Below are 25,665 nucleotides of genomic sequence, written 5' to 3' on the forward strand. Positions count from 1 at the left end.
GGTTGGTCGACATTTTAAACATGTATTTTTCCATATACTGTATAGACACACCTAATAATACAATTTTAATAAAATCATACGAGTCGGCAACCTTTCATGTGGAATGCCAATTTATCTTACCATTTCTACCAATCTTTGTGCAAGTTATAGTTTTCATATGCACATTTTCGTTGAATAGTTTAATTTAATTTATAATAACATCTTAAAATCATTGTCATGTGGTTAATGAAAATTCTATCCAAGTCTAAATGAAAATGATAACTTAAAAAGTTACTTCTATTGCCATTGCCAGCTATGCAAAATAGCCTACATAAAGCCAACAAATAAAAACTGCAGCCTGCAGGTAGAAAATATCCTGATAAAAATACATATCCTATAAATCACATTGGCTACGCATGGCCTGTCTGCAAGGAACTTGAAACGTTGTATCAACTATTAACTTGGGTCCAGTCTGAAGCTTGCACTAGCGAATTTGCAACATTGTGTAAAATATTCTGGGCCCTCAGTTTCCAGCACCAGTAAGCTCGGAACAGACACAACTAGGCTATTTGCGCAAGGGATAAGAAGCAATGCTTGACTTGGGCCGGAGCTGAGTTACGACACCTCAAATGTTCTACTTGAGCACCTGTTCCGTTTTATAGAAGATCCTGCACCTAATTATAAACAGTACCAGCACCCAAAATGAGTACCGGAATCACTTTCAGTCCAAGTCAAGCACTGATAAGAAGTGCTAGTGAGTAGCCAGCTGATCTTTATACTTCAAGTTTAGCCTACTTGGATCAATTTGCTTGCAAACAAGGCAGAACAGGTGAATTGTTATGAACACCCTTCTGTCCATCTCCAACCATTTGAACAGCATGCTAGCCAGTCCAATTTGTTCAGATGTTGAAATCAATGGCCTACCTTATTTCTCAGAATGAGAAGTTACCAATTCCTTATATAATTGGGTTTTATGCTTATTACACATTTATAGAACAGACTAGACAGCTAGTATAAGTCTTTGGCTAAAATGCTGCTAGCGGTACGTGGAACCGCAAACTGAGCATACATTTTCCATAATCAATGTTCATTGATACTCCTGTTTTAGTAGTGTCTGCTCTGTGCGCAATTTGAGGAGTTGGGACATAAAAAGGGTATCGTTAGAAAGGTTAACTTCTCCTCTATTACAATAAAATTATGTCTCAATGTGATTTGGTGTCTATATGACTGATTCTGTTGGACCAAACCTCAAATGCAAATAGCGAGTTGAAACCGGTTGTCAGAGAGGAAGAAGTGATCTCTCCTGAGTGGCGCAGTGGCGCAGTGGTCTAAGGCACTGCATCGCAGTGCTAACTGTGCTACTAGAGATCCTGGTTCGAATCCAGGCTCTGTCGCAGCCGGCCGCGACCGGGAGACTCATGGGCGGCGCACAATTGGCCCAGCGTCGTCCAGGGTAGGGGAGGGAATGGCCGGCAGGGATGTAGCTCAGTTGATAGAGCATGGCGTTTGCAACGCCAGGGTTGTGGGTTCGTTTCCCATGGGGGGCCAGTATAAAAAAAAAAAAAAATGTATTCACTAACTGTAAGTCGCTCTGGATAAGAGCGTCTGCTAAATGACTAAAATGTAAATGTAAATGTTAACTTTGTTGTTGTGAGTGGCAGGCGGAGGGGCTTGGCGTGTGTGTAAACCGAGAGGAAGAGGCAAAGCGAGATACTTCCCTCTCGCCAAAATCTGTCCAAAATAAGCCAAATGCGTTTCTATGGGCTTGTTTTGGACCTAAGTTTGTCACCTGCCTTTCAGCCATTGGGACAACGACTCCCATTATGAGGGCGGAGACATGAGCATCTCGTCATTATATACATATCTCTGGTGTAAATGGGAAGGTGCACAGCACAGAAGGCGCGAAGGAGATGAGACCAAAAAGACAACATGAGAACAAGCAGACATAAACGCTCATAAAAACAAAAAATACCAAAAACACGCATTCTATTTAATCGAATTCATTCAATATATCGCCCAGCCTTACTTCCTCTCCCCTGCTCCACCTCACCTACAATATGGTTCTCAACCTGCTGAATACCTACCTGTCTAACCTTCCTCTCTCCACAGGGCTCAGCTGACCCTCTCAACAGTGCCTTCCACCTCACCTACAACATGGTTCTCAACCTGTTGCGAGTGGAGGAGATCAACCCAGAGTACATGCTGGAGAAGTCCTTCTACCAGTTTCAGCACTACAGGGCTGTGCCCGGGGTCGTAGAGAGTGAGTACAGACAACTTCTCAAGTCTAGTCCTATATGTAATTCTCTGATCCTCTTTCATAGGAATTCTCCTGCCAGTGGTGCTTTATTCAAATGAATAGACGAGATTGATTTCAATAGACTGTTCAGTTGATTTGGTCTGGCTAAGTAAAGCTTTGTAAGTGCATGTTTTATCTTTGATCATCTGAACCCTATACACTGAGTGTACAAAACATGAACACCTGCTCTTTCCATGACATAGACTGACCAGGTGAATCCAGGTGAAAGCTATAATCCCTTACTGATGCCGCTTAGGGCTGGCCGGTAAACCGTATTTTACCTATACCGGTATTGATGCATGGACTGGCAAGCAATCATCTCAATATTAGGAAGGTGTTCTTAATGTTTTCTACACTGTGTACATGTCAACATCAGATGCTATTTCGGTATCGTTTGACCACTGCTGTGGACAATGTGTTCAGTTAGCTATGATCACCATAGAAATAGAATTAGAAGAGAGTACGGGAATCCCCATTCTAGTTTTTCTCTGGGTGTGATTGACCTCTGTTTGAACTCCACAGAGATGGCAAAGCTGGAAAAGATGTATAACGCCATAGAGATCCCCAACGAGGAGAGTGTGGTCACTTACTATAAGATCCGCCAGCAGTTGGCTAAACTGGGCAAAGAGATCGAAGAGTTCGTCCACAAACCCAAATACTGCCTTCCCTTCCTCCAGCCTGGCAGATTGGTCAAGGTTAGAAACAAATATCACTCATACCACAGCCTTCACCACCAACTGAAAACGTACTATATAACACAACCACATAGACAAAATGTGCTCCACCATTTCCCATCTACTTTGTCTTTATGTTCTGTTTAATAGGGCTTACGCAGATACAAAACATTATACCAACTTAGTTTTGCTCAGATAAGGAACTATAAGGGTTATTGCTGAACATACAGATGTGCCTATAACGTTGACCCTTTTTTACAGGTCAAAAACGAAGATGTTGACTTTGGATGGGGTGTGGTCGTTAATTTCTCAAAGAAGTCAAACGTCAAGGTAATAATAAAATAATAATAATAATATGCCATTTAGCAGACGCTTTTATCCAAAGCGACTTAGTCATGCGTGCATACATTTTTGTGTATGGGTGGTCCCGGGGATCGAACCCACTACCCTGGCGTTACAAGCGCCGTTCTCTACCAGCTGAGCTACAGAGGACCACGAATGTTATCAGAGAATGTCTTTGAAAACATAACATTAGTATTTAAAGTAACTACGAAGTAGATAGTTTGTTATAGCTTGTGTTTTTATAGCGTGTGTGTTGTCCTTCAGCTTAGTGTCGTCCCCATGTTGAGTATGTATGTTTCCTTCTCCAGGCCAGTACAGGTGATGCAGACCCTCTCTACGTGGTGGAGGTGCTGGTCCACTGTAGTCAGGAGAGTGTGAAGAATGCAGCTACAGAGGCTGCAAAACCTGCTGCCACTGGGGAGAAGGGAGAAATGCAGGTGTGCATATGATGGGAGACACCATGTCTATCAGAAATGGCTCCCTAGTCTAGCGCACTACTTTTGACCCTGTATGGCCTCACACAGGGTCATAGACTTAATAGGCACCAATTGAGAAATAGCCGATGTGTATGCATTGCTGTGACGACTGGACACTATATACTCCTAGTTTGGTGGTCAGCAGTAGGATGGAATCCTACATTGTGTTCTAGAATGTAGACCACACACAATCATTATGGGAGGGGTTACTAACTGTCCTTGAGACTGAAGGAAATCAAACATGGCCAAGTCGTTAATGGTCAAACTGCTGCTGTGCTGTGTCCTAGAGAGCTTCCCTCAAACTTAAAGCAACAACCACATCATTAAATGGAACACTGTTAGGCTATATTGTATCTCTATGGCAACATCTCTTGATTTTAAGAGCGAAATTATCTATAATTTTATCTAATTTAGAGCCATCTTAGACGTTCCTTCATTCTCACATTGAAACATACCATACATGGTGTGGTCGGGAAAAATGACCCTCGTTCAAAACATTTGGTTTTGTAACCCTCCCTGTAATATAAACACCTTACAAACTTAGTTCATATTCACACTCTTGTCCCACAGTGTTTTTTTTATCTGATTGCATTAGCTGTTGCTGCTGCACATTTGAGTTAAGTTTGCCTGGCTTAATTGACCAATAGAACAGCCCCTAAAGTACAAACCCCGCCCACCACCTGGCACTCCAGGCAGGCTAAAAGCATACACTCAAAGTATTTGAAAGATGTCAAATAGTATTTGAACCCAGGTCTGCCAAATTCCATGCATTAAAACTGCCTCTCCGGTTACGGCACATTTGTCCTCCATTGTACACTAGTCCCTTTAGAGTCCCAGTGTCTTGTGGTATTTAGTGCTGTCATCCAGTCCTAAACTCCTCTGAGCTCTGTGTCTAGATCTAGAGTACTTCAGCTGCCTGGCTGCCTCGTCTCATTATCTCTGAGGAGCCCATAAACTCCAGCTGAAACGCTGCCTGGTCCTGCTCTCTGGGCTAGCTCCTGCTAAACGCGTTACGATGCATTAACTGGAAGTACAGGCCAGGGGAACAAATTTGATTTAAACTGGAAAGGTTGATTAGTTGAATCAGGTGCTCTTCAGTTTGTGCCAAAATAAAGATTGCTCAGACTTGTAGACATAGCAGCAGTCAGGATTGCATTTTAGTTCTGTATATCTGTTTAAAAACCCCATTAAGAGTTCAGGATCTCCTGCTGCAGTCGATGACAGCTACCATGTTGGATACTAAATAGATACTAATATATTTATAGATTAACTGTATACAGTACCAGTCAAAAGTGGACACACTTACTCATTCCTGGGTTTTTCTTTATTTTTACTATTTTCTACATTGTAGAATAATAGTCAAGACATCAAAACTATGAAATAAAACATATGGAATCATTTAGTGACCCAAAAAGTGTTAAACAAATCAAAATATATTTTATATTTGAGATTCTTCAAAGTAGCCACCCTTTGCCTTGATGACAGCTTTGTACACGCTTGGCATTCTCTCAACCAGCTTCATTAGGTAGTCACCTGGAATGCATTCAATTAACAGGTGTGCCTTCTTAAGTTAATTTGTGGAATTTCTTTCGTTCTTGTTGTGACAAGGTTGTGTGTGGGGGGGGGTTACAGACGATAGCCCTATTTGGTAAAAGACCAAGTCCATATTATGGCAAGAACAGCTCAAATAAGCAAAGAGAAATGACAGTCCATCAGTACTTTAAGACATGGAGGTCAGTCAATACGGAACATTTCATGAACTTTGAACGTTTCTTCAAGTGCAGTCGCAAAAACAATCAAGCGCTATGATGAAACTGGCTCTCATGAGGACCGCCACAGGAATGGAAGTCCCAGTTACCTCTGCTGCAGAGGATAAGTTCATTAGTTACCAGCCTCAGAAATTGCAGCCCAAATAAACGCTTCACTGACCTCAAGTAACAGACACATCTCAACATCAACTGTTCAGAGGGGACCGTGTGAATCAGGCCTTCATGGTCGAATTGCTACAAAGAAACCACTACTAAAGGACACCAATTAGAAGAAGAGACTTGCTTGGGCCAAGAAACAACGAGAAATGGACATTAAACCAGTGGAAATGTGTCCTTTGGTCTGGAGTCCAAATTTGAGATGTTTGGTTCCAACCGCCATGTCTTTGTGAGACGCGGTGTGGGTGAACAGATGATCTCCGCATTTGTATTTCCCACCGTAAAGCATGGAGGAGGAGGTGTTATGGTGTGGGGGTGCTTTGCTGGTGACACTGTCTGTGATTTATTTATAATTCAAGCACACTTAACCAGCATGGCTACCACATCATTCTACAGCGATATGCCATCCCATCTGGTTTGGGCTTAGTGGGACTATCATTTGTTTTTCAACAGGACAATGACCCAACACACCTCCAGGCTGTGTAAGGGCTATTTTACCATGAAGGAGAGTGAATGAGTGCTGCATCAGATGACCTGGCCTCCACAATCACCCGACCTCAACCCAGTTAAGATGGTTTGGGATGAGTCGGACCGCAGAGTGAAGGAAAAGCAGCCAACAAGTGCTCAGCATATGTGGGAACTCCTTCAAGACTGTTGGAAAAGCATTCCAGGTGAAGCTGGTTGAGAGAATGCAAAGCTGTCATCAAGGCAAAGGGTGGCTATTTGAAGAATCTCAAATATAAAATATACACTGCTCAAAAAAATAAAGGGAACACTTAAACAACACAATGTAACTCCAAGTCAATCACACTTCTGTGAAATCAAACTGTCCACTTAGGAAATTATAGGCAATTAGCAAGACACCCCCAATAAAGGACTGGTTTTGCAGGTGGTGACCACAGACCACTTCTCAGTTCCTATGCTTCCTGGCTGATGTTTTGGTCACTTTTGAATGCTGGCAGTGCTTTCACTCTAGTGGTAGCATGAGACGGAGTCTACAACCCACACAAGTGGCTCAGGTAGTGCAGCACATCCAGGATGGCACATCAATGCGAGCTGTGGCAAGAAGGTTTGCTGTGTCTGTCAGCGTAGTGTCCAGAGCATGGAGGCGCTACCAGGAGACAGGCCAGTACATCAGGAGACGTGGAGGAGGCCGTAGGAGGGCAACAACCCAGCAGCAGGACCGCTTCCTCCGCCTTTGTGCAAGGAGGAGCACTGCCAGAGCCCTGCAAAATGACCTCCAGCAGGCCACAAATGTGCATGTGTCTGCTCAAACGGTCAGAAACAGACTCCATGAGGGTGGTATGAGGGCCCGACGTCCACAGGTGGGGGTTGTGCTTACAGCCCAACACCGTGCAGGATGTTTGGCATTTGCCAGAGAACACCAAGATTGGCAAATTCGCCACTGGCGCTTTGTGCTCTTCACAGATGAAAGCAGGTTCACACTGAGCACATGTGACAGACGTGACAGAGTCTGGAGACGCCGTGGAGAACGTTCTGCTGCCTGCAACATCCTCCAGCATGACCGGTTTGGCGGTGGGTCAGTCATGGTGTGGGGTGGCATTTCTTTGGGGGGCCGCACAGCCCTCCATGTGCTCGCCAGAGGTAGCCTGACTGCCATTAGGTACCGAGATGAGATCCTCAGACCCCTTGTGAGACCATATGCTGGTGCGGTTGGCCCTGGGTTCCTCCTAATGCAAGACAATGCTAGACCTCATGTGGCTGGAGTGTGTCAGCAGTTCCTGCAAGAGGAAGGCATTGATGCTATGGACTGGCCCGCCCGTTCCCCAGACCTGAATCCAATTGAGCATATCTGGGACATCATGTCTCGCTCCATCCACCAACGCCACGTTGCACCACAGACTGTCCAGGAGTTGGCGGATGCTTTAGTCCAGGTCTGGGAGGAGATCCCTCAGGAGACCTTCCGCCACCTCATCAGGAGCATGCCCAGGCGTTGTAGGGAGGTCATACAGGCACGTGGAGGCCACACACACTACTGAGCCTCATTTTGACTTGTTTTAAGGACATTACATCAACGTTGGATCAGCCTGTAGTGTGGTTTTCCACTTTAATTTTGAGGGTGACTCCAAATCCAGACCTCCATGGGTTGAAAAATTTGATTTCCCTTGATAATTTTTGTGTGATTTTGTTGTCAGCACATTCAACTATGTAAAGAAAAAAGTATTTAATAAGATTATTTCATTCATTCAGATCTAGGATGTGTTATTTTAGTGTTCCCTTAATTTTTTTGAGCAGTGTATTTTGATGTTTAACACTTATTGGGTTACTAAATGATTCCATATTTGTTATTTAATAGTTTTGATATCTTCACTATTATTCTACAATGTAAAATAAAGAAAAACCCTTGAATGAGTAGGTGTGTCCAAACTTTTGACTAGTAGTGTACATAAAATAATATACTGTTTGTATTGTTTGCGATCAGGTGGTTCCTGTGATGCTCCGCCTCCTGACCTCCATCAGTTCAGTCCGTCTCTACATCCCCAAAGACCTGCGGCCTTATGACAACAGACAAAACATGCTGAAATCCATACAGGTGAGACACACAGCCTTGTGTTCATCAATGCCTTTCTCAACCATTAACGCTATTGTCAAAGCTACTCAGAAATCCGTTTATTCCACGAAAACAGGCTGCATGGGACATTGGAGACGGTTATACATCTGTGGAAAAAATTAAGAGACCACTGCACATTTTTCTTAAATCAGCATCTCTACATGTATGACAGCCGTTCCATTCCAGTGTCTGTTGAATTCCAACACAGGTACACCTCATTCTACTGAATTAGGTACTGATTAGGTGATCACCTGAACCAAATCTTATTTTAATGAGGAAAAGTATAAAAACCACTGCTGTGGTCATCACTATCCTCTTGCAATAGGACCAGCTGGATGGTAAAAACAGTGCTAATAGTACCTCAAAAGTAATATTAATCAAAAAATAACTATTGACCATGCCAAAAGAGTTGAAAGGGAAAGTTTTGAGTGAGGAAAAGGAAGGTTCAATTCTGGCTTTACTGGCAGAGGGATACAATGAGCGTCAGGTTGCTTCCATCCTTAAAATTTCAAAGACGGCGGTTCATAAGAACGAGGTCAAGCAGCAGACATTGGGGACAACAAAGCTACAGACCAGCAGAGGGCGAAAACGACACTCTACTGACCGGGATGACCGCCAACTCATTCGAATGTCACTCAACTGTAGGATGACATCAAGTGACCTACAAAAAGAATGGCAAACGGCAGCTGGGGTGAAGTGCACGGCGAGGACAGTTCAAAACAGGGGCTGGGCTGAAGTCGTGCAAAGCTAGAAAAAAGCCCTTTATCAATGAGAAGCAAAGAAGAGCCAGACTGAGGTTTGCAAAAGACCATAAGGATTGGACCGTAGAGGACAGGAGTAAGGTCATCTTCTCTGATGAGTCCAATTTTCAGCTTTGCCCAACACCTGGTCGTCTAATGGTTAGACGGGAGACCTGGAGAGGCCTACAAGCCACAGCGTCTCGCACCCACTGTGAAATTTTTTGGAGGATCGTGATGATCTGGGGGTGCTTCAGCAAGGTGGAATCGGGCAGATTTGTCTTTGTGAAGGACGCATGAATCAAGCCACGTACAAGGTTGTCCTGGAAGAAAACTTGCTTCCTTTTGCTCTGACGTTGTTTCACAACTCTGAGGATTGGTTTTTCCAGCAGGACAATGCGCCATGCCACACAGCCAAGTCATCAATCAAGGTGTGGATGGAGGACCACCAGATCAAGACCCTGTCATGGCCAGCCCTGAACCCCATTGAAAACTTCTGGAATGTGATCAAGCGGAAGATGGATGGTCACAAGCCATCAAACAAAGCCGAGCTGCTTGAATTTTTGCGCCAGGAGTGGCATAAAGTCACCCAACATCAATGTGAAAGACTGGTGGAGAGCATGCCAAGACACATGAAAGCTGGGATTGAAAATCAGGGTTATTCCACCAAATATTGATTTCTGAACTCTTCCTAAGTTAAAACATTAGTATTGTGTTGTTTAAAAATGAACATGAACTTATTTTCTTTGCATTATTCGAGGTCTGACAACACTGCATCTTTTTTGTTATTTTGACCAGTTGTCATTTTCTGCAAATAAATGCTCTAAATAACAAACATTTTATTTGGAATTTGGGAGAAATGTCAGTAGTTTATAGAATAAAACAAAAATGTTATTTTTACACATACCTATAAATAGAAAAACCAAAGAAACTGATAATTTTGCAGTGGTCTCTTAATTTTTTCCAGCGCTGTATATAGTTTTATTGTATTCATCAACTTTCATTAAAGCCGTTCTCATGCGTCATTCTCTGGTCCCTTCCCCACCACACAGGAGGTGCAGAAGCGCTTCCCGGACGGAGTTCCCCTGCTGGACCCCATCGATGACATGGGCATCAAGGACCCAGGCCTGAAGAAGATCATCCAGAAGGTGGAGGCGTTCGAACACAGGATGTACTCTCACCCCATGCACTCAGACCCCAGACTGGAGGCTGTCTACTCCCTCTGCGAGAAGAAAGCCCTGGTGAGGATGGGTGGGGTGGTGTTATTTTGAATGGTTGGTTGGTTCATGTCCTTTAGGACCACTGCAGTGTGTGTGTGGCTGGGGACCATACAACGTTCTGTCAGTAAGTAATGTACTGCCAGAAACAAACACAGGATGTACGAAGGACATTATCAGAGGAACATAATATTGGATCTGGCTCTCATTCATTCTCTCACTCACATTTTGGCAGAACATTCAGCACCAAATGCCTGTTCGTCTTTTTTAAATGGCTTTGAAATGCAGAGGAAGAGATTTGAAAGAAAAAAGGAAACACATTTATATCGTTTTGGTGCCTGTGAAAGCATTAGTGTTAAGTCCCAGCTGTACTGTGCTGGCTTGGTTATTATATTTTCTATTCCACACTGTCCTTTTTTCCAGTTCAATTCCAGCACATATGGTGAATGTGTAGCCAGGCCGGCACAGTACAGCTCAGGTTGGTTTAAGTTAGCTCTGTAGTGTGAAACGGGCCCTTCTCCTACAACCGGCCTAGGTCATGACCTTTGTGACCTCTGCGCAATCGATGTGTGTGAGATGTACTACTACGTGTCTGTGCATGGGGACAGAGGGACAAAGCCCTATAAACCAGATTACACACACACACTGTGTTTGATTGGGCATGACTGAGAATTACACCGGCTCTGCACAAAGGATCAGCCTGCATAACATCTTGTCCAAAGCCTGCCACAGCAGGACATACATGCAGATAGGCAGGCAGGCAGACACACTTTCACTAGAAACACAAAGCTGGTTAAATTGTATTTCTAGTGCATTTGTTGTAATTGACTTAGGCCTAACCATACAGACTGTACTAAGTATCTGGTAAGCGGCTCTACAATATGAGTTAATGTGTAAAATAAATATCCTCTGACTCAGTGGGTCGCCTAGAGCTGTGATGGAGAGCTAGCCTGCTACTGGTGGTGATCGAACACTGGTTGGACCGGGAGGTAGCCTATCACTGGTGTTGTCTATTTATCCCATGTTGTCAGACTCTCCCCGCAGCATGTTATAGTGGTGTTTGGTGAGCCTGTAATTGGATAATTAAGCAGGGACAGTTACGCACGGTGTGTGGCGGAGAGGAACACACTGACCTGTAAGACAGACCGAGACTGTTAACCAAGACAAATCTTCATCGGAACTCTTGGCGCCGGAGGGGATGGCTGCCGTTTTACGGGCTCCTAACCAACTGTGCTATTTTGTGTTTTTTCGCATTGATTGTAACTTAATTTGTACATAATGTTGCTGCTACCGTTTCTTATGACCGAAAGGAGCTTCTGGATATCAGAACAGTGATTACTCACCTCGAACTGGACGAAGATTTTTTTTTTATGAGTCTGACACGAAGGATATACTGGTTCTCCGAGACCAGGCCCAAATCCCCAGCATTCGCGTGAAGAAAAGAAGGGGGGCGGAGATCGGGGTGCCTTGTGAGAATTTGTCGGCGAGTGGGTAACCCGCCTCTACCATCCGTTCTGTTGACCAACGTGCAATCACTGGAGAATAAACTGGATGAGCTCCGTTCAAGACTATCCTACCAACGGGACATTAAAAACTGTATCTTATGTTTCACCAAGTCGTGGCTGAACGATGACATGGATAGTATACAGTTGGCTGGGTTTTCCGTGCATCGGCAGGACAGAACTGCTACGTCATGTAAGACGAGGAGTGGTGGTGTGTCTTTGTCAATAACAGCTGGTGCGCGATGTCTAATATGAAGGTAGTCTCGAGGTATTGCTCGCCTGAGGTAGAGTACCTCATGATAAGCTGTAGACCACACTATCTACCAAGAGAGTTTTCATCTATATTTTTAGTAGCCGTCTATTTACCACCACGAACCGCACTCAACGAGCTGTATAAGGCCATAAGTAAACAAGAAAATGCTCATCCAGAAGTGGTGCTCCTAGTGGCCGGGGACTTTAATGCAGGCAAACTTACATCCGTTTTACCTCATTTCTATCAGCATGTCACGTGCAACCAGAGGGAAAAAAACTCTAGCCCACCTTTACTCCACACACAGAGACTCATACAAAGCTCTCCCTCACCCTCTATTTGGCAAATCTGGCCATAATTCTATCCTCCTGATTCCTGCTTACAAGCAAAAACTAAAGCAGGAAGCACCAGTGACTCGCTCAATACGGAAGTGGTCAGATGACGCGGATGCTACGCTACATGACTGTTTTGCTAGCACAGACTGGAATATGTTCCGGGATTCATCCAATGGCATATACCACCTCAGTCACCGGCTTCATCAATAAGTGCACCGACGACGTCGTCCCCACAGTGACCGTACGTACATTTGAAGTCGGAGGTTTACATACACTTAGGTTGGAGTCATTAAACTCAATTTTCAACCACTCCACAAATTTCTTGTTAACAAACTATAGTTTTGGCAAGTGGGTTGGGACATCTACTTTGTGAATGAAAAAGTAAATTTTCCAACAATTCTTTACAGACAGATTATTTCACTTATAATCTATCACAATTCCAGTGGGTCAGAAGTTTACATACACTAAGTTGACTCTGCCTTTAAACAGCTTGGAAAATTCCAGAAAATGATGTCATGGCTTTAGAAGCTTCTGATAGGCTAATTGACATCATTTGAGTCAATTGGAGGTGTACCTGTGGATGTATTTCAAGGCCTACCTTCAAACTCAGTGCCTCTTTGCGTGACATCATGGGAAAATCAAAAGAAATCAGCCAAGACCTCAGAAAACAAGTTGTAGACATCCACAAGTCTGGTTCATCCTTGGGAGCAATTTCCAAACGCCTGAAGGTACCACGTTCATCTGTACAAACAATAGTACGCAGGTATAAACACCATGGGACCACGCAGCCGTCATACCGCTCAGGAATGAGACGCGTTCTGTCTCCTAGAGATGAACGTACTTTGGTGCGAAAAGTGCAAATCAATCCCAGAACAACAGTAAAGGACCTTGTGAAGACCGGTACAAAAGTATCTATATCCACAGTAAAACGAGTCCTATATCGACATAACCTGAAAGGCCGCTCAGCAAGGAAGAAGCCACTGCTCCAAAACCGCCATAAAAAAAATTGAACTGTTTGGCCATAATGACCATCGATATGTTTGGAGGAAAAAGAGGGGAAGCTTGCAAGCCGAAGAACACCATCCCAACTGTGAAGCACGGGGGTGGCAGCATCATGCTGTGGGGGTGCTTTGCTGCAGGAGGGACTGGTGCACTTCACAAAATAGATGGCATCATGAGGAAGGAAAATTATGTGGATATATTGAAGCAACATCTCAAGACATCAGTCAGGAAGTTAAAGCTTGGTCGCAAATGGATCTTCAAAATGGACAATGAACCCAAGCATACTTCTAAAGTTGTGGCAAAATGGCTTAAGGACAACGAAGTCAAGATATTGGAGTGGCCATCACAAAGCCCTGACCTCAATCCTATAGAACATTTGTGGGCAGAACAGAAAAAGCATGTGCGAGCAAGGAGGCCTACAAACCTGACTCAGTTACACCAGCTCTGTCAGGAGGAATAGGCCAAAATCTCCCGAGTGGCGTAGTGGTCTGTGCCACTAGAGATCCTGGTTCGAATCCAGGCTCTGTCGTAGCCGGCCGCGATCGGGAGACCCATGGGGCGGCGCACAATTGGCCCAGCGTCGTCCAGGGTAGGGGAGGGAATGGCCGGTAGGGATGTAGCTCAGTTGGTAGAGCATGGCGTTTGCAACGCCAGGGTTGTGGGTTCGTTTCCCACGGGGGGCCAGTATAAAAAATACAATAAAAAATAATGTATGCACTCACTAACTGTAAGTCGCTCTGGATAAGAGCGTCTGCTAAATGACTAAAAATGTAAAAAATTCACCCAACTTATTGTGGGAAGCTTGTGGAAGGCTACCCGAAACATTTAACCCAAGTTAAACAATTTAAAGGCAATGCTACCAAATACTAATTGAGTGTATGTAAACTTCTGACCCACTGGGAATGTGATGAAAGAAATAAAAGCTGAAATAAATCATTCTCTCTAATACACTGCTCAAAAAATAAAGGGAACACTTAAACAACACAATGTAACTCCAAGTCAATCACACTTCTGTGAAATCAAACTGTCCACTTAGGAAGCAACGCTGATTGACAATACATTTCACATGCTGTTGTGCAAATGGAATAGACAACAGGTGGAAATTATAGGCAATTAGCAAGACACCCCCAATAAAGAAGTGGTTCTGCAGGTGGTGACCACAGACCACTTCTCAGTTCCTATGCTTCCTGACTGATGTTTTGGTCACTTTTGAATGCTGGCGGTGCTTTCACTCTAGTGGTAGCATGAGACGGAGTCTACAACCCACACAAGTGGCTCAGGTAGTGCAGCTCATCCAGGATGGCACATCAATGCGAGCTGTGGCTAGAAGGTTTGCTGTGTGTCAGCGTAGTGTCCAGAGCATGGAGGCGCTACCAGGAGACAAGCCAGTACATCAGGAGACGTGGAAGAGGCCGTAGGAGGGCAACAACCCAGCAGCAGGACCGCCACCTCCACCTTTGTGCAAGGAGGAGCAGGAGGAGCACTGCCAGAGCCCTGCAAAATGACCTCCAGCAGGCCACAAATGTGCATGTGTCTGCTCAAACGGTCAGAAACAGACTCCATGAGGGTGGTATGAGGGCCCGACGTCCACAGGTGGGGGTTGTGCTTACAGCCCAACACCGTGCAGGACATTTGGCATTTGCCAGAGAACACCAAGATTGGCAAATTCGCCACTGGCGCCCTGTGCTCTTCACAGATGAAAGCAGGTTCACACTGAGCACATGTGACAGACGTGACAGAGTCTGGAGACGCCGTGGAGAACGTTCTGCTGCCTGCAACATCCTCCAGCATGACCGGTTTGGCGGTGGGTCAGTCATGGTGTGGGGTGGCATTTCTTTGGGGGGCCGGTTGGCCCTGGGTTCCTCCTAATGCAAGACAATGCTAGACTTCATGTGGCTGGAGTGTGTCAGCAGTTCCTGCAAGTGGAAGGCATTGATGCTATGGACTGGCCCGCCCGTTCCCCAGACCTGAATCCAATTGAGCATATCTGGGACATCATGTCTCGCTCCATCCACCAACGCCACGTTGCACCACAGACTGTCCAGGAGTTGGTGGATGCTTTAGTCTAGGTCTGGGAGGAGATCCATCAGGAGACCACCTCATCAGGAGCATGCCCAGGCATTTTAGGGAGGTCATACAGGCACGTGGAGGCCACACACACTACTGAGCCTCATTTTGACTTGTTTTAAGGACATTACATCAAAGTTGGATCAGCCTGTAGTGTGGTTTTCCACTTTAATTTTGAGGGTGACTTCAAATCCAGACACGGGTTGATACATTTGATTTCCATTGATAATTTTTGTGATTTTGTTGTCAGCACATTCAACTATGTAAAGAAAAAAGTATTTAATAAGATTATTTCATTCATTCAGATCTAGGATGTGTTATTTTAGTGTTCCCTTTATTTTTTTAAGCAGTGTATTGTTCATTTCACTTTCTTAAAATGAAGTGGTGATCCTAACAGACCTAAGACAGGGAATTTTTACTAGGATTAAATGTCAAGAATTGTGAAAAACTGAGATGAAATGTATTTGGCTAAGGTGTATGTAAACTTCCGACTTCAATTGTATCCTCGTTATTTTATTGTTACTTTTTATTTTATTAGTTACTTTATTTAGGAAATATTTTTTAAACTATTTTTTAAACTGCATTGTTGGTTAAGGGCTTGTAAGTAAGCATTTCACGGTAAGGTCTACACCTGTTGTATTTAGCGCATGTGACAAATACATTTTTATTATTAAATGTTGATTTGAAACATCACCGTCATGGCTTTATTATATGAATAAAATAGTACATTTAAAAGTTTTGTTTGCACTGAGAGCAGGGATTTGTCTGCCATAGAAACACTTGTGCAGGCCGCCTAAGCGTTTTTTTGTACGCCTAAGTCCAAACTGTACTTTATTAAACTGCAACATTTTCTCTCATGTGTAGAATCCCTAGAAATGTGCTTTAAAACTGCAACGTTTTCTCTCAGGTCCATGGCAAAATGTGTAGAATTGCAGGAAATTAACTTTTAAAACTGCTAAAATGTGTCTTGGCTCCAAGGAGAATTGCAGGAAATTGGCATAAAATTGCTAAAATTGTACACACAAAAACACCAAAATGGGGGCCTTTAAAATGTTCAAAATAATTCTGCTGCGCTGACCGCGCCCATTGCCACGCCCCCTGCAATGCCTAAGCACCTTTTCTATCCAAAAAAACTTGAGAGCACTAATATTTTCTTTATACATTTCCTTATTAGAGGGTAATGTCTTAAACAGTGTTATCCTGTGTGTCTGTCTGTCAGATTGCAGGGGACATTAAAGGGGCCAAGCAGGAGCTGAAGAAGGCTAGGACTGTGCTTCAGATGGATGAGCTGAAGTGCAGGAAGCGTGTCCTGAGGCGTCTGGGGTTCGCCACTTCCTCTGATGTCATCGAGATGAAGGGCCGAGTGGCCTGTGAGATCAGCAGGTAAGGAAAAGAAGATCTGCGGCAGTAACGCTTTACTCCGTTTGCATTTTGATAATGGTGAAAAGCACAGGACCTAGAATAGAACCTAGACTAGTCAGATTTAACTCCATCCACATAGATACATGGCGATCTGAGGTAGTTCTAATCTAAGACCAGACAATAGCAGATGTACCGAGCCCAATCTTATCATGTAACCTATTTAAAAGCAAGGTTATGTTATAATTCTGTCTAAGGCTGTATTAAACCCCTCTCTGTAATAAAAATGATTGATCCTAGAACAGTGTGTATATTACCATGCTATTGAATCTCTCTGTAACAATACTGTGACAGATCTGATACCTGTGTTATTGCTTTGTATGATCCAGTGCTGATGAGCTGCTGCGAACAGAAATGTTCAACTGATCTTAGAACAGTTATATTCTCACTGAACAAAAATATAAATGCAACATACAACAATTTCAAAGATTTTACTGAGTTAGTTCATATAAGGAAATCAGTCAATTGAAATGAATTCATTAGGCCCTAATCTATGGATTTCACATTACTGGGAATTAGGACTGTCCCCGCCAAAAAATAAATCTTAGTAGACCGAAAGTCATCTGTTTTTTCGACCAATCGATTGGACAAAATTAAAATGTGTATTTTTCCATATATACACACCCTATGTGTTTTTAATAAAATCAACTATATGTGCATTGAGCTTGTCTGATGCTTTAAGCTCACTGTTTGATGAAATAAGACACAAATGACTCGAGGGAGCCAGAGATCAAGATAACCAGAAGAAAAAAAAACGTAACCTGTCCCGACCATTCTCCTCCCGCTCCTACAGGCTTTCGCAGATTCTGCCTGTTACTCTCCTGAAGTTGCCAGTAACAGGCTACACGAGGAATCGGCAGACCTTATGTGGAATGCCAATTTATCTTACCATTTCTACCGATCTGCTTGCCAGTTATGGTTTTCATATGCACATTTACGTGGAACAGTTTAATTTCATTTATAATAATGTATTCATATCTCAAATTCATTGTCATGTGGTTCATAAAAATTCTGTACAATTGAAAATGATACAAACCTAAAAAGTAACTATTGCCAAAAAAATTTAAATATCTCAGGCTGTGTCACAACCGTCCGTGACCGGGAGTCCCATAGGGCGGCACACAATTGGCCCAGCAATGTTAGGGGAGGGTTTGGCCGGTGGGGCTTTACTTGGCTCATCGCTCTCTAGCGACTCCTTGTGGCGGGCTGGGCGCCTGCAGGCTGACTTCGGTCGTCAGTTGAATGGTGTTTCCTCCGACACTTTGGTGCAGCTGGCTTCCGAGTTAAGCGGGCGGGTATTAAGGAGCGCGGTTTAGCGGGTCATGTTTCGGAGAACGCATTACTCGACCTTCGCCTCTCCCGAGCTCGTTGGAGTTGCAGCGATGAGACAAGATCGTCATTGAAAAGGGGGTAAAATACAAAAACAAACACCAAAAAACCCACATATACAGTGGGGAGAACAAGGATTTGATACACTGCCGATTTTGCAGGTTTTCCTACTTACAAAGCATGTAGAGGTCTGCAATTTTTATCATAGGTACAGTTCAACTGTGAGAGACGGAATCTAAAACAAAATCCAGAAAATCCCATTGTATGATTTTTAAGTAATTAATTTGCATTTTATTGCATGACAAGTATTTGATACATCAGAAAAGCAGAACTTAATATTTGGTATAGAAACCTTTGTTTGCAATTACAGAGATCATACGTTTCCTGTAGGTCTTGACCAGGTTTGCACACACTGCAGCAGGGATTTTGGCCCACTCCTCCATACAGACCTTCTCCAGATCCTTCAGGTTTCGGGGCTGTCGCTGGGCAATACGGACTTTCAGCTCCCTCCAAAGATTTTCTATTGGGTTCAGGTCTGGAGACTGGCTAGGCCACCCAGGACCTTGAGATGCTTCTTACGGAGCCACTCCTTAGTTGCCCTGGCTGTGTGTTTCGGGTTGTTGTCATGCTGGAAGACCCAGCCACGACCCATCTTCAATGCTCTTACTGAGGGAAGGAGGTTGTTGGCCAAGATCTCGCGATAGATGGCCCCATCCATCCTCCCCTCAATACAGTGCAGTCGTCCTGTCCCCTTTGCAGAAAAGCATCCCCAAAGAATTATGTTTCCACCTCCATGCTTCACGGTTGGGATGGTGTTCTTGGGGTTGTACTCATCCTTCTTCTTCCTCCAAACACGCGCAGTGGAGTTTAGACCAAAAAGCTCTATTTTTGTCTCATCAGACCACATGACCTTCTCCCATTCCTCCTCTAGATCATCCAGATGGTCATTGGCAGACTTCAGACGGGCCTGGACATGCGCTGGCTTGAGCAGGGGGACCTTGCGTGCGCTGCAGGATTTTAATCCATGACGGCGTAGTGTGTTACTAATGGTTTTCTTTGAGACTGTGGTCCCAGCTCTCTTCAGGTCATTGATCCCTCACCTTCCTCATGATCATTGATGACCCACGAGGTGAGATCTTGCATGGAGCCCCAGATCGAGGGTGATTGACCGTCATCTTGAACTTCTTCCATTTTCTAATAATTGCGCCAACAGTTGTTGCCTGCTCACCAAGCTGCTTGCCTATTGTCCTGTAGCCCATCCCTGCCTTGTGCAGGTCTACAATTTTATCCCTGATGTCCTTACACAGCTCTCTGGTCTTGGCCATTGTGGAGAGGTTGGAGTCTGTTTGATTGAGTGTGTGGACAGGTGTCTTTTTATACAGGTAATGAGTGGAGAACAGGTGGGCTTCTTAAAGAAAAACTAACAGGTCTGTGAGAGCCGGAATTCTTACTGGTTGGTAGGTGATCAAATACTTATGTCATGCAATAAAATGCAAATTAATTACTTAAAAATCATACAATGTGATTTTCTGGATTTTTGTTTTAGATTCCGTCTCTCACAGTTGAAGTGTACCTATGATAAAAATTACAGACCTCTACATGCTTTGTAAGTAGGAAAACCTGCAAAATCGGCAGTGTATCAAATACTTGTTCTCCCCACTGTAACTCACATTGGCTACGCATGGCCTGTCTGCAACGAACTTGAAACATTGTATCAACTATTCTGGCCTGAAGCTCCTTGCAACATTGTATAAAATATTCTGGGCCCTCAGTTTCCAGCTTCAGTGAGCTCGGAACAGACACAGCTGTAAGCTATTTGCACAAGGGATAAGAAGTAATCAGGTAGGCCTATTTTATGATCAGAGCATGGATCAGAGCATGACATTTTTCAGTTTCATGCTGAGTGGTTATCGAAAGGGAGAGAGCTGAAAAGATTTTTCGAATAAATTGAGGAATTATTGTCATTCTCAATGGATGTAAAATCAGACTTTGTTTGCTTGCTGTTTACGTTGAAGAAAACATTACTTTGAGAAGCTCCACAGCTCATAAGTGGTGGTGCATTAAACCAATCAGAAATACAATTTTATCCCCAAATGGGCACATTTTATATGCCAACATTTGCACGCAGGCCAGGTAGCCTATAGGCCTACTTCTATGCGTAATCAGGTGTGCGTTCTTACTCAACATTGACAGGGAGCGCTCCAAACACCAGACAATGACTAAATTGACAAAACTCATAAATGGAATGAAAAATACCAAAACTTGTTTCTCACAAGTGTAGCATAGGTTGTGTGCTCTGCAAACAACTGGTCCACTCCGACAATGATAATGTTAATAGATTGGAATAATAATACATTGAATGCATTAACAGACATTACCGTAACCAAACAAACATTGTTGATTAGGAATTAACAGTAAATGTACTACTGGTGATATATGTAATGGGGAATTGATAGACACTAAAAATCAAACGCAAACAATTCACACAATGAAGTTATGAAACAATTAATGTGCACAAATTAACGGGAGAGGGCGCATTCTGGGGGGAGAGACGTGCATTGTGCAACCACACTCCCCTAGACTGTTCCATCCCCATGGCCTCCGCAATGGATTAGTCTCGGCCTCAGCAATTAATTAGTTCACAGAGGTGGGCGCGAATAAGACCGGTGTCTCGTGTGCCATAAAAAATATTTATATATATTTGATACTGCTCGACTAAAACAAATCTTGGTCAACCAACAGCCTATTGACCAAACAATCAACCAGCCAAATAATTGGGGTCAGCCCTACTGGGAATACAGATATGCATCTGTTGGTCAAAGATACCTTTAAAAAAAAAAATTGGGGTGTGGATCAGAATACCAGTCAGTATCTGGTGTGACCACCATTTTCCTCATGCAGCATGACATCTCCTTTGCATGGAGTTGATCAGGCTGTTGATTGTGAACTGTGGAATGTTGTCCCTCTCCTCGTCAATGACTGTGTGAAGTTGCTGGATATTGGCGGGAACTGGAATACGTTGTCGCACACGTCGATCCAGAGCATCCCAAACATGCTCAATGAGTGACATGTCTCGTGAGTTATGCAGGCCACGGAAGAACTTGGACATTTTCAGCTTCCAAGAAGTTGTGTACAGATCCTTGCGACATGGGGCCGTGTATTATCATGCTGAAACATGAGGTGATGGCATTGGATGAATGCCACGACAATGGGCCTCAGGATCTCGTCACAGTATCTCTGTGCTTTCAAATTGCCATCGATAAAATGTAATTGTGTTGGTTGTCCGTAGCTTATGCCTGCCCATACCATAACCCCACCGCCTCCATGGGGCACTCTGTTCACAATGTTGACATCAGCAAACCGCTCACCCACATGATGCCATATACTCGGTCTGCCATCTGCCCGGTCTGCCATCTGCCCGGTCTGCCATCTGCCCGGTCTGCCATCTGCCCGGTCTGCCATCTGCCCGGTCTGCCTTCTGCCCGGTACAGTTGAAACCAGGATTCATCCGTGAAGAGCAAACTTCTACAGTGTGCCAGTGGCCGTCGAAGGCCCACTGAAGTCGGTTACGACGTCAAACTGCAGTCCGGTCAAGACCCTGGTGAGGAAGATGAGCACGCAGATGAGCTTCCCTGAGACAGTTTTTGACAGTTTGTGCAGAAAATCTTCGGTTGTGCAAACCCACAGTTTCATCAGCTGTTAAGGTGGCTGGTCTCAGACGATCCCACAGGTGAAGAAGCCAGATGTGGAGGGCCTGGGCTGGCGTGGTTACATGTGGTCTGCGGTTGTGAAGCCGGTTGGACATACTACCAAATTCTCTAAAACAACGTTGGAGGCGGCTTATGGTAGAGAAATTAACATTAAATTCTCTGGCAACAGATCTGGTGGACATTCCTGAGGTCAGCATGCCAATTGCAGGCTCCCTCAAAACTTGAGATATCTGTGGCATTGTGTTGTGACAAAACATTTTGAGTGGCCTTTTATTGTCCCCAGTACAAGGTGCACCTGTGAATTGATCATGCTGTTTAATGATCTTCCTGATATGCCACACTTGTCAGGTGGATGGATTATCTTGGCAAAAGAGAAGCGCTCACTAACAGGGATGTAAACAAATTTGTGCAATTGTTTCTTAGATAAATAAGCTTTTTGTGCGTGTGAAACATTTCTGGGATCTTTTATTTCAGCTCAGGAAACATGGGTCCAAAACTTTACATGTTGCGTTTATATTTTTGTTCAGTGTATATGAACATGCGGTAAAAAACCCCATCTATAATGACACTGTGACTGATCTGAGAGCTGTGTTGTGTTTGATCCAGTGCTGATGAGCTGCTGTTGACTGAGATGGTGTTCAACGGTCTGTTCAACGATCTGACTGCAGAACAGGTTACTGCTCTGCTCAGTGTCTTCGTCTTCCAGGAGAATGTAAGCCACACACACACTCACATGCACAGTACATTTCCTACGCAATCAGATAAAACACTTTTGGCCGGATAAACAACATCCTCCTTTCCCACACTCTTCAACTTTAAATACCATCACGACACCTCTTACATACATACATACATACATACATCAAGAAAAGCACTCTAACCTATTACCTGATAGTAGCCTAGTGACCCCATCTCTTGAATTTGAAGTGTTTTAAAGATTAATTAGATCTCCAGTACGTCCTCTTGGCGCTTCCTCTCCCCTCAAGGAATTCCTGTGTCAAATGTTTGAAAACGTTTTGTCTTGGCTTTAGCTCAATTTCAGACCTCCCCAATAACAAATTCCACTCTCTAAACATCCAGGCAGTGGGCGGTCAATCTGTTAAAAGTAGGCCTTTGTAGGTCTCTGGCACGTTTCCCCCCTCTGTAAGCAGGGAGATGCAGAGCCAGAGACTCTCCACTGCTGGCCCCATTATGGCAGCCCTCAGTTAGGGGCTGTTCCAACTTGGTGCTGGGGTGTGAAATGCCTGAAGTAAGGGTCTAGCTACAGGTGTAGTCTTGAGGAAAGGTCTAGTGCCGTGTGTATCATCATGTCAGCACTACATTAATGGGCCAGCTCCATGTGTTTGTGTATTATCATATGATATCTGTCTACATTGCAATTTAGTCTTCTATAATCGTCTATATGTCATGTCTACTGCCTGCAGGTCTCCGTCTCTCGTGCCTCTCTGTTGTCTGTCAGCAGATCGGCTCTGTGACATTCACATGCCGCAGTCTTCCAGTGTCTTGTCGTCCGGCGTCCTGTCGCCCCGCTGTCGTCCGGCCTCTTGTGGCCCCCGCTGTCGTCCGGCGTCCTGTCGCCCCCGCTGTCGTCCGGCGTCCTGTCGCCCCCGCTGGCGTCCTGTCGCCCCCGCTGTCGTCCGGCGTCCTGTCGCCCCCGCTGTCGTCCGGCGTCCTGTCGCCCCCGCTGGCGTCCTGTCGCCCCCGCTGTCGTCCGGCGTCCTGTCGCCCCCGCTGGCGTCCTGTCGCCCCCGCTGGCGTCCTGTCGCCCCCGCTGGCGTCCTGTCGCCCCCGCTGGCGTCCTGTCGCCCCCGCTGGCGTCCGGCGTCCTGTCGCCCCCGCTGTCGTCCGGCGTCCTGTCGCCCCCGCTGGCGTCCTGTCGCCCCCGCTGGCGTCCGGCGTCCTGTCGCCCCCGCTGTCGTCCGGCGTCCTGTCGCCCCGCGGCGTCCTGTCGCCCCGCTGTCGTCCGGCGTCCTGTCGCCCCCGCTGTCGTCCGGCGTCCTGTCGCCCCGCTGTCGTCCGGCGTCCTGTCGCCCCCGCTGTCGTCCGGCGTCCTGTCGCCCCCGCTGTCGTCCGGCGTCCTGTCGCCCCCGCTGGCATCCTGTCGCCCCCGCTGTCGTCCGGCGTCCTGTCGCCCCCGCTGGCGTCCTGTCGCCCCCGCTGTCGTCCGGCGTCCTGTCGCCCCGCTGGCGTCCGGCGTCCTGTCGCCCCGCTGTCGTCCGGCGTCCTGTCGCCCCGCTGGCGTCCTGTCGCCCCGCTGTCGCCCGGCGTCCTGTCGCCCCGCTGGCGTCCTGTCGCCCCCGCTGTCGTCGGCGTCCTGTCGCCCCCGCTGTGCGTCCGGCGTCCTGTCGCCCCGCTGGCGTCCGGCGTCCTGTCGCCCCGCTGTCGTCCGGCGTCCTGTCGCCCCGCTGTCGTCCGGCGTCCTGTCGCCCCCGCTGTCGTCCGGCGTCCTGTCGCCCCCGCTGTCGTCCGGCGTCCTGTCGCCCCCGCTGTCGTCCGGCGTCCTGTCGCCCCCGCTGTCGTCCGGCGTCCTGTCGCCCCCGCTGTCGTCCGGCGTCCTGTCGCCCCGCCGGCGTCCTGTCGCCCCCGCTGGCGTCCTGTCGCCCCCGCTGGCGTCCTGTCGCCCCCGCTGTCGTCCCGGCGTCCTGTCGCCCCCGCTGTCGTCCGGCGTCCTGTCGCCCCGCTGTCGTCCGGCGTCCTGTCGCCCCGCTGTCGTCCGGCGTCCTGTCGCCCCGCTGTCGTCCGGCGTCCTGTCGCCCCCGCTGTCGTCCGGCGTCCTGTCGCCCCCGCTGTCGTCCGGCGTCCTGTCGCCCCCGCTGTCGTCCGGCGTCCTATTGTTAGTCAGGCTATCAAAGGACATCCCAATTGAAGCTAAGGACAAAATAGTGTGACCGTTTCTAGTTTGAGATCTAGCAGCTAGGGTGGAGGGAGAAAATGCTAAGGTCATCCGTGACCTTTAGAGAAGAAACACTTAGCCGACACAGTAGAACCAGATGCTCTGCAGTGTGAGTGCTCCCTCCCATTACTAAAGTGGGTCACTCGGCATGTTTCTTAAATCAATAACCGACAGACGGCAGTAATGTTTTATTGACACTTAGGAGTACAGGAGCAGAGACAGATTAATTATCCTGCTACCGAGTGCCTCGGACCACAACATCGGCTGACATTTTCTGTTGATTTTCCAACATTTCTGCATGTTGAAAACATCCACTGCTCTTCGACACGCAGCAGGTGGTCGTATCCGAAGCGTTAGACTAACGTCATGTTTGTGTTCTCTTTCTTCCCTCAGGCAAACGAGATGCCCAAGCTGACAGAGCAGCTGGCTGGACCACTGAGACAGATGCAGGTAAACATTCATCACTACACTGCAGAATAGGAGCTGTCCATGGGGTTAGCCTAGGTTACAAAGCAGGATCAATGTGTGTCCCTGGTCAAAAGTAGTGGATTTGGGGCACAGCCAATGAGTTTAGCAGCTGGCTTTTCTAAATATTATTAAATAACTTCATAAATATAGAATTGCAATGGGCATGGTAACAAACTGGATACTTGGTGACGGTGCTTTGTGAAACACCCCACAGACCTGGTTTAGTCTGCTTTTCAGATGTGTGGTTTCTAAGACTTAGCTCATGCTAAACCAAAGCATACATGTTTAACTACACTGCAATGTATGTGAGACTTGGCAGCCAACCAGTTTACCTGTTCTATTGACTTATTGCTGTTTCTGTCTGCTGAAACCTGTCAGCACTGCCAAGCCAGCTAGGTCCACAGTCTACAATCTAGATGTTTGGTGAAAGATTTAAGATTGGGTCTCCCTGCCTGAGTGTTTTCCTTCATGT

General features: G+C 45.8%; 1 protein-coding gene across 1 annotated transcript in view; it reads left to right on the forward strand.

Annotated features, from left to right (window-relative positions):
- LOC121573492 (exosome RNA helicase MTR4-like) overlaps positions 1–25,665 on the forward strand; it is a 67,615-nt gene that overhangs the window by 37,526 nt on the left and 4,424 nt on the right. The window contains exons 15-23 of the mRNA XM_041885529.1: positions 2,089–2,239; positions 2,798–2,970; positions 3,211–3,279; positions 3,600–3,728; positions 8,136–8,246; positions 10,054–10,242; positions 16,594–16,757; positions 22,439–22,544; positions 25,119–25,175. Of these exons, the coding sequence (XP_041741463.1) occupies positions 2,089–2,239; positions 2,798–2,970; positions 3,211–3,279; positions 3,600–3,728; positions 8,136–8,246; positions 10,054–10,242; positions 16,594–16,757; positions 22,439–22,544; positions 25,119–25,175 (1,149 nt within the window). The remainder of the gene's footprint in view (positions 1–2,088; positions 2,240–2,797; positions 2,971–3,210; positions 3,280–3,599; positions 3,729–8,135; positions 8,247–10,053; positions 10,243–16,593; positions 16,758–22,438; positions 22,545–25,118; positions 25,176–25,665) is intronic.

This window comes from Coregonus clupeaformis, chromosome 9 (genome assembly GCF_020615455.1).
Source record: "Coregonus clupeaformis isolate EN_2021a chromosome 9, ASM2061545v1, whole genome shotgun sequence".
NCBI classification, from domain to species: domain Eukaryota; kingdom Metazoa; phylum Chordata; class Actinopteri; order Salmoniformes; family Salmonidae; genus Coregonus; species Coregonus clupeaformis.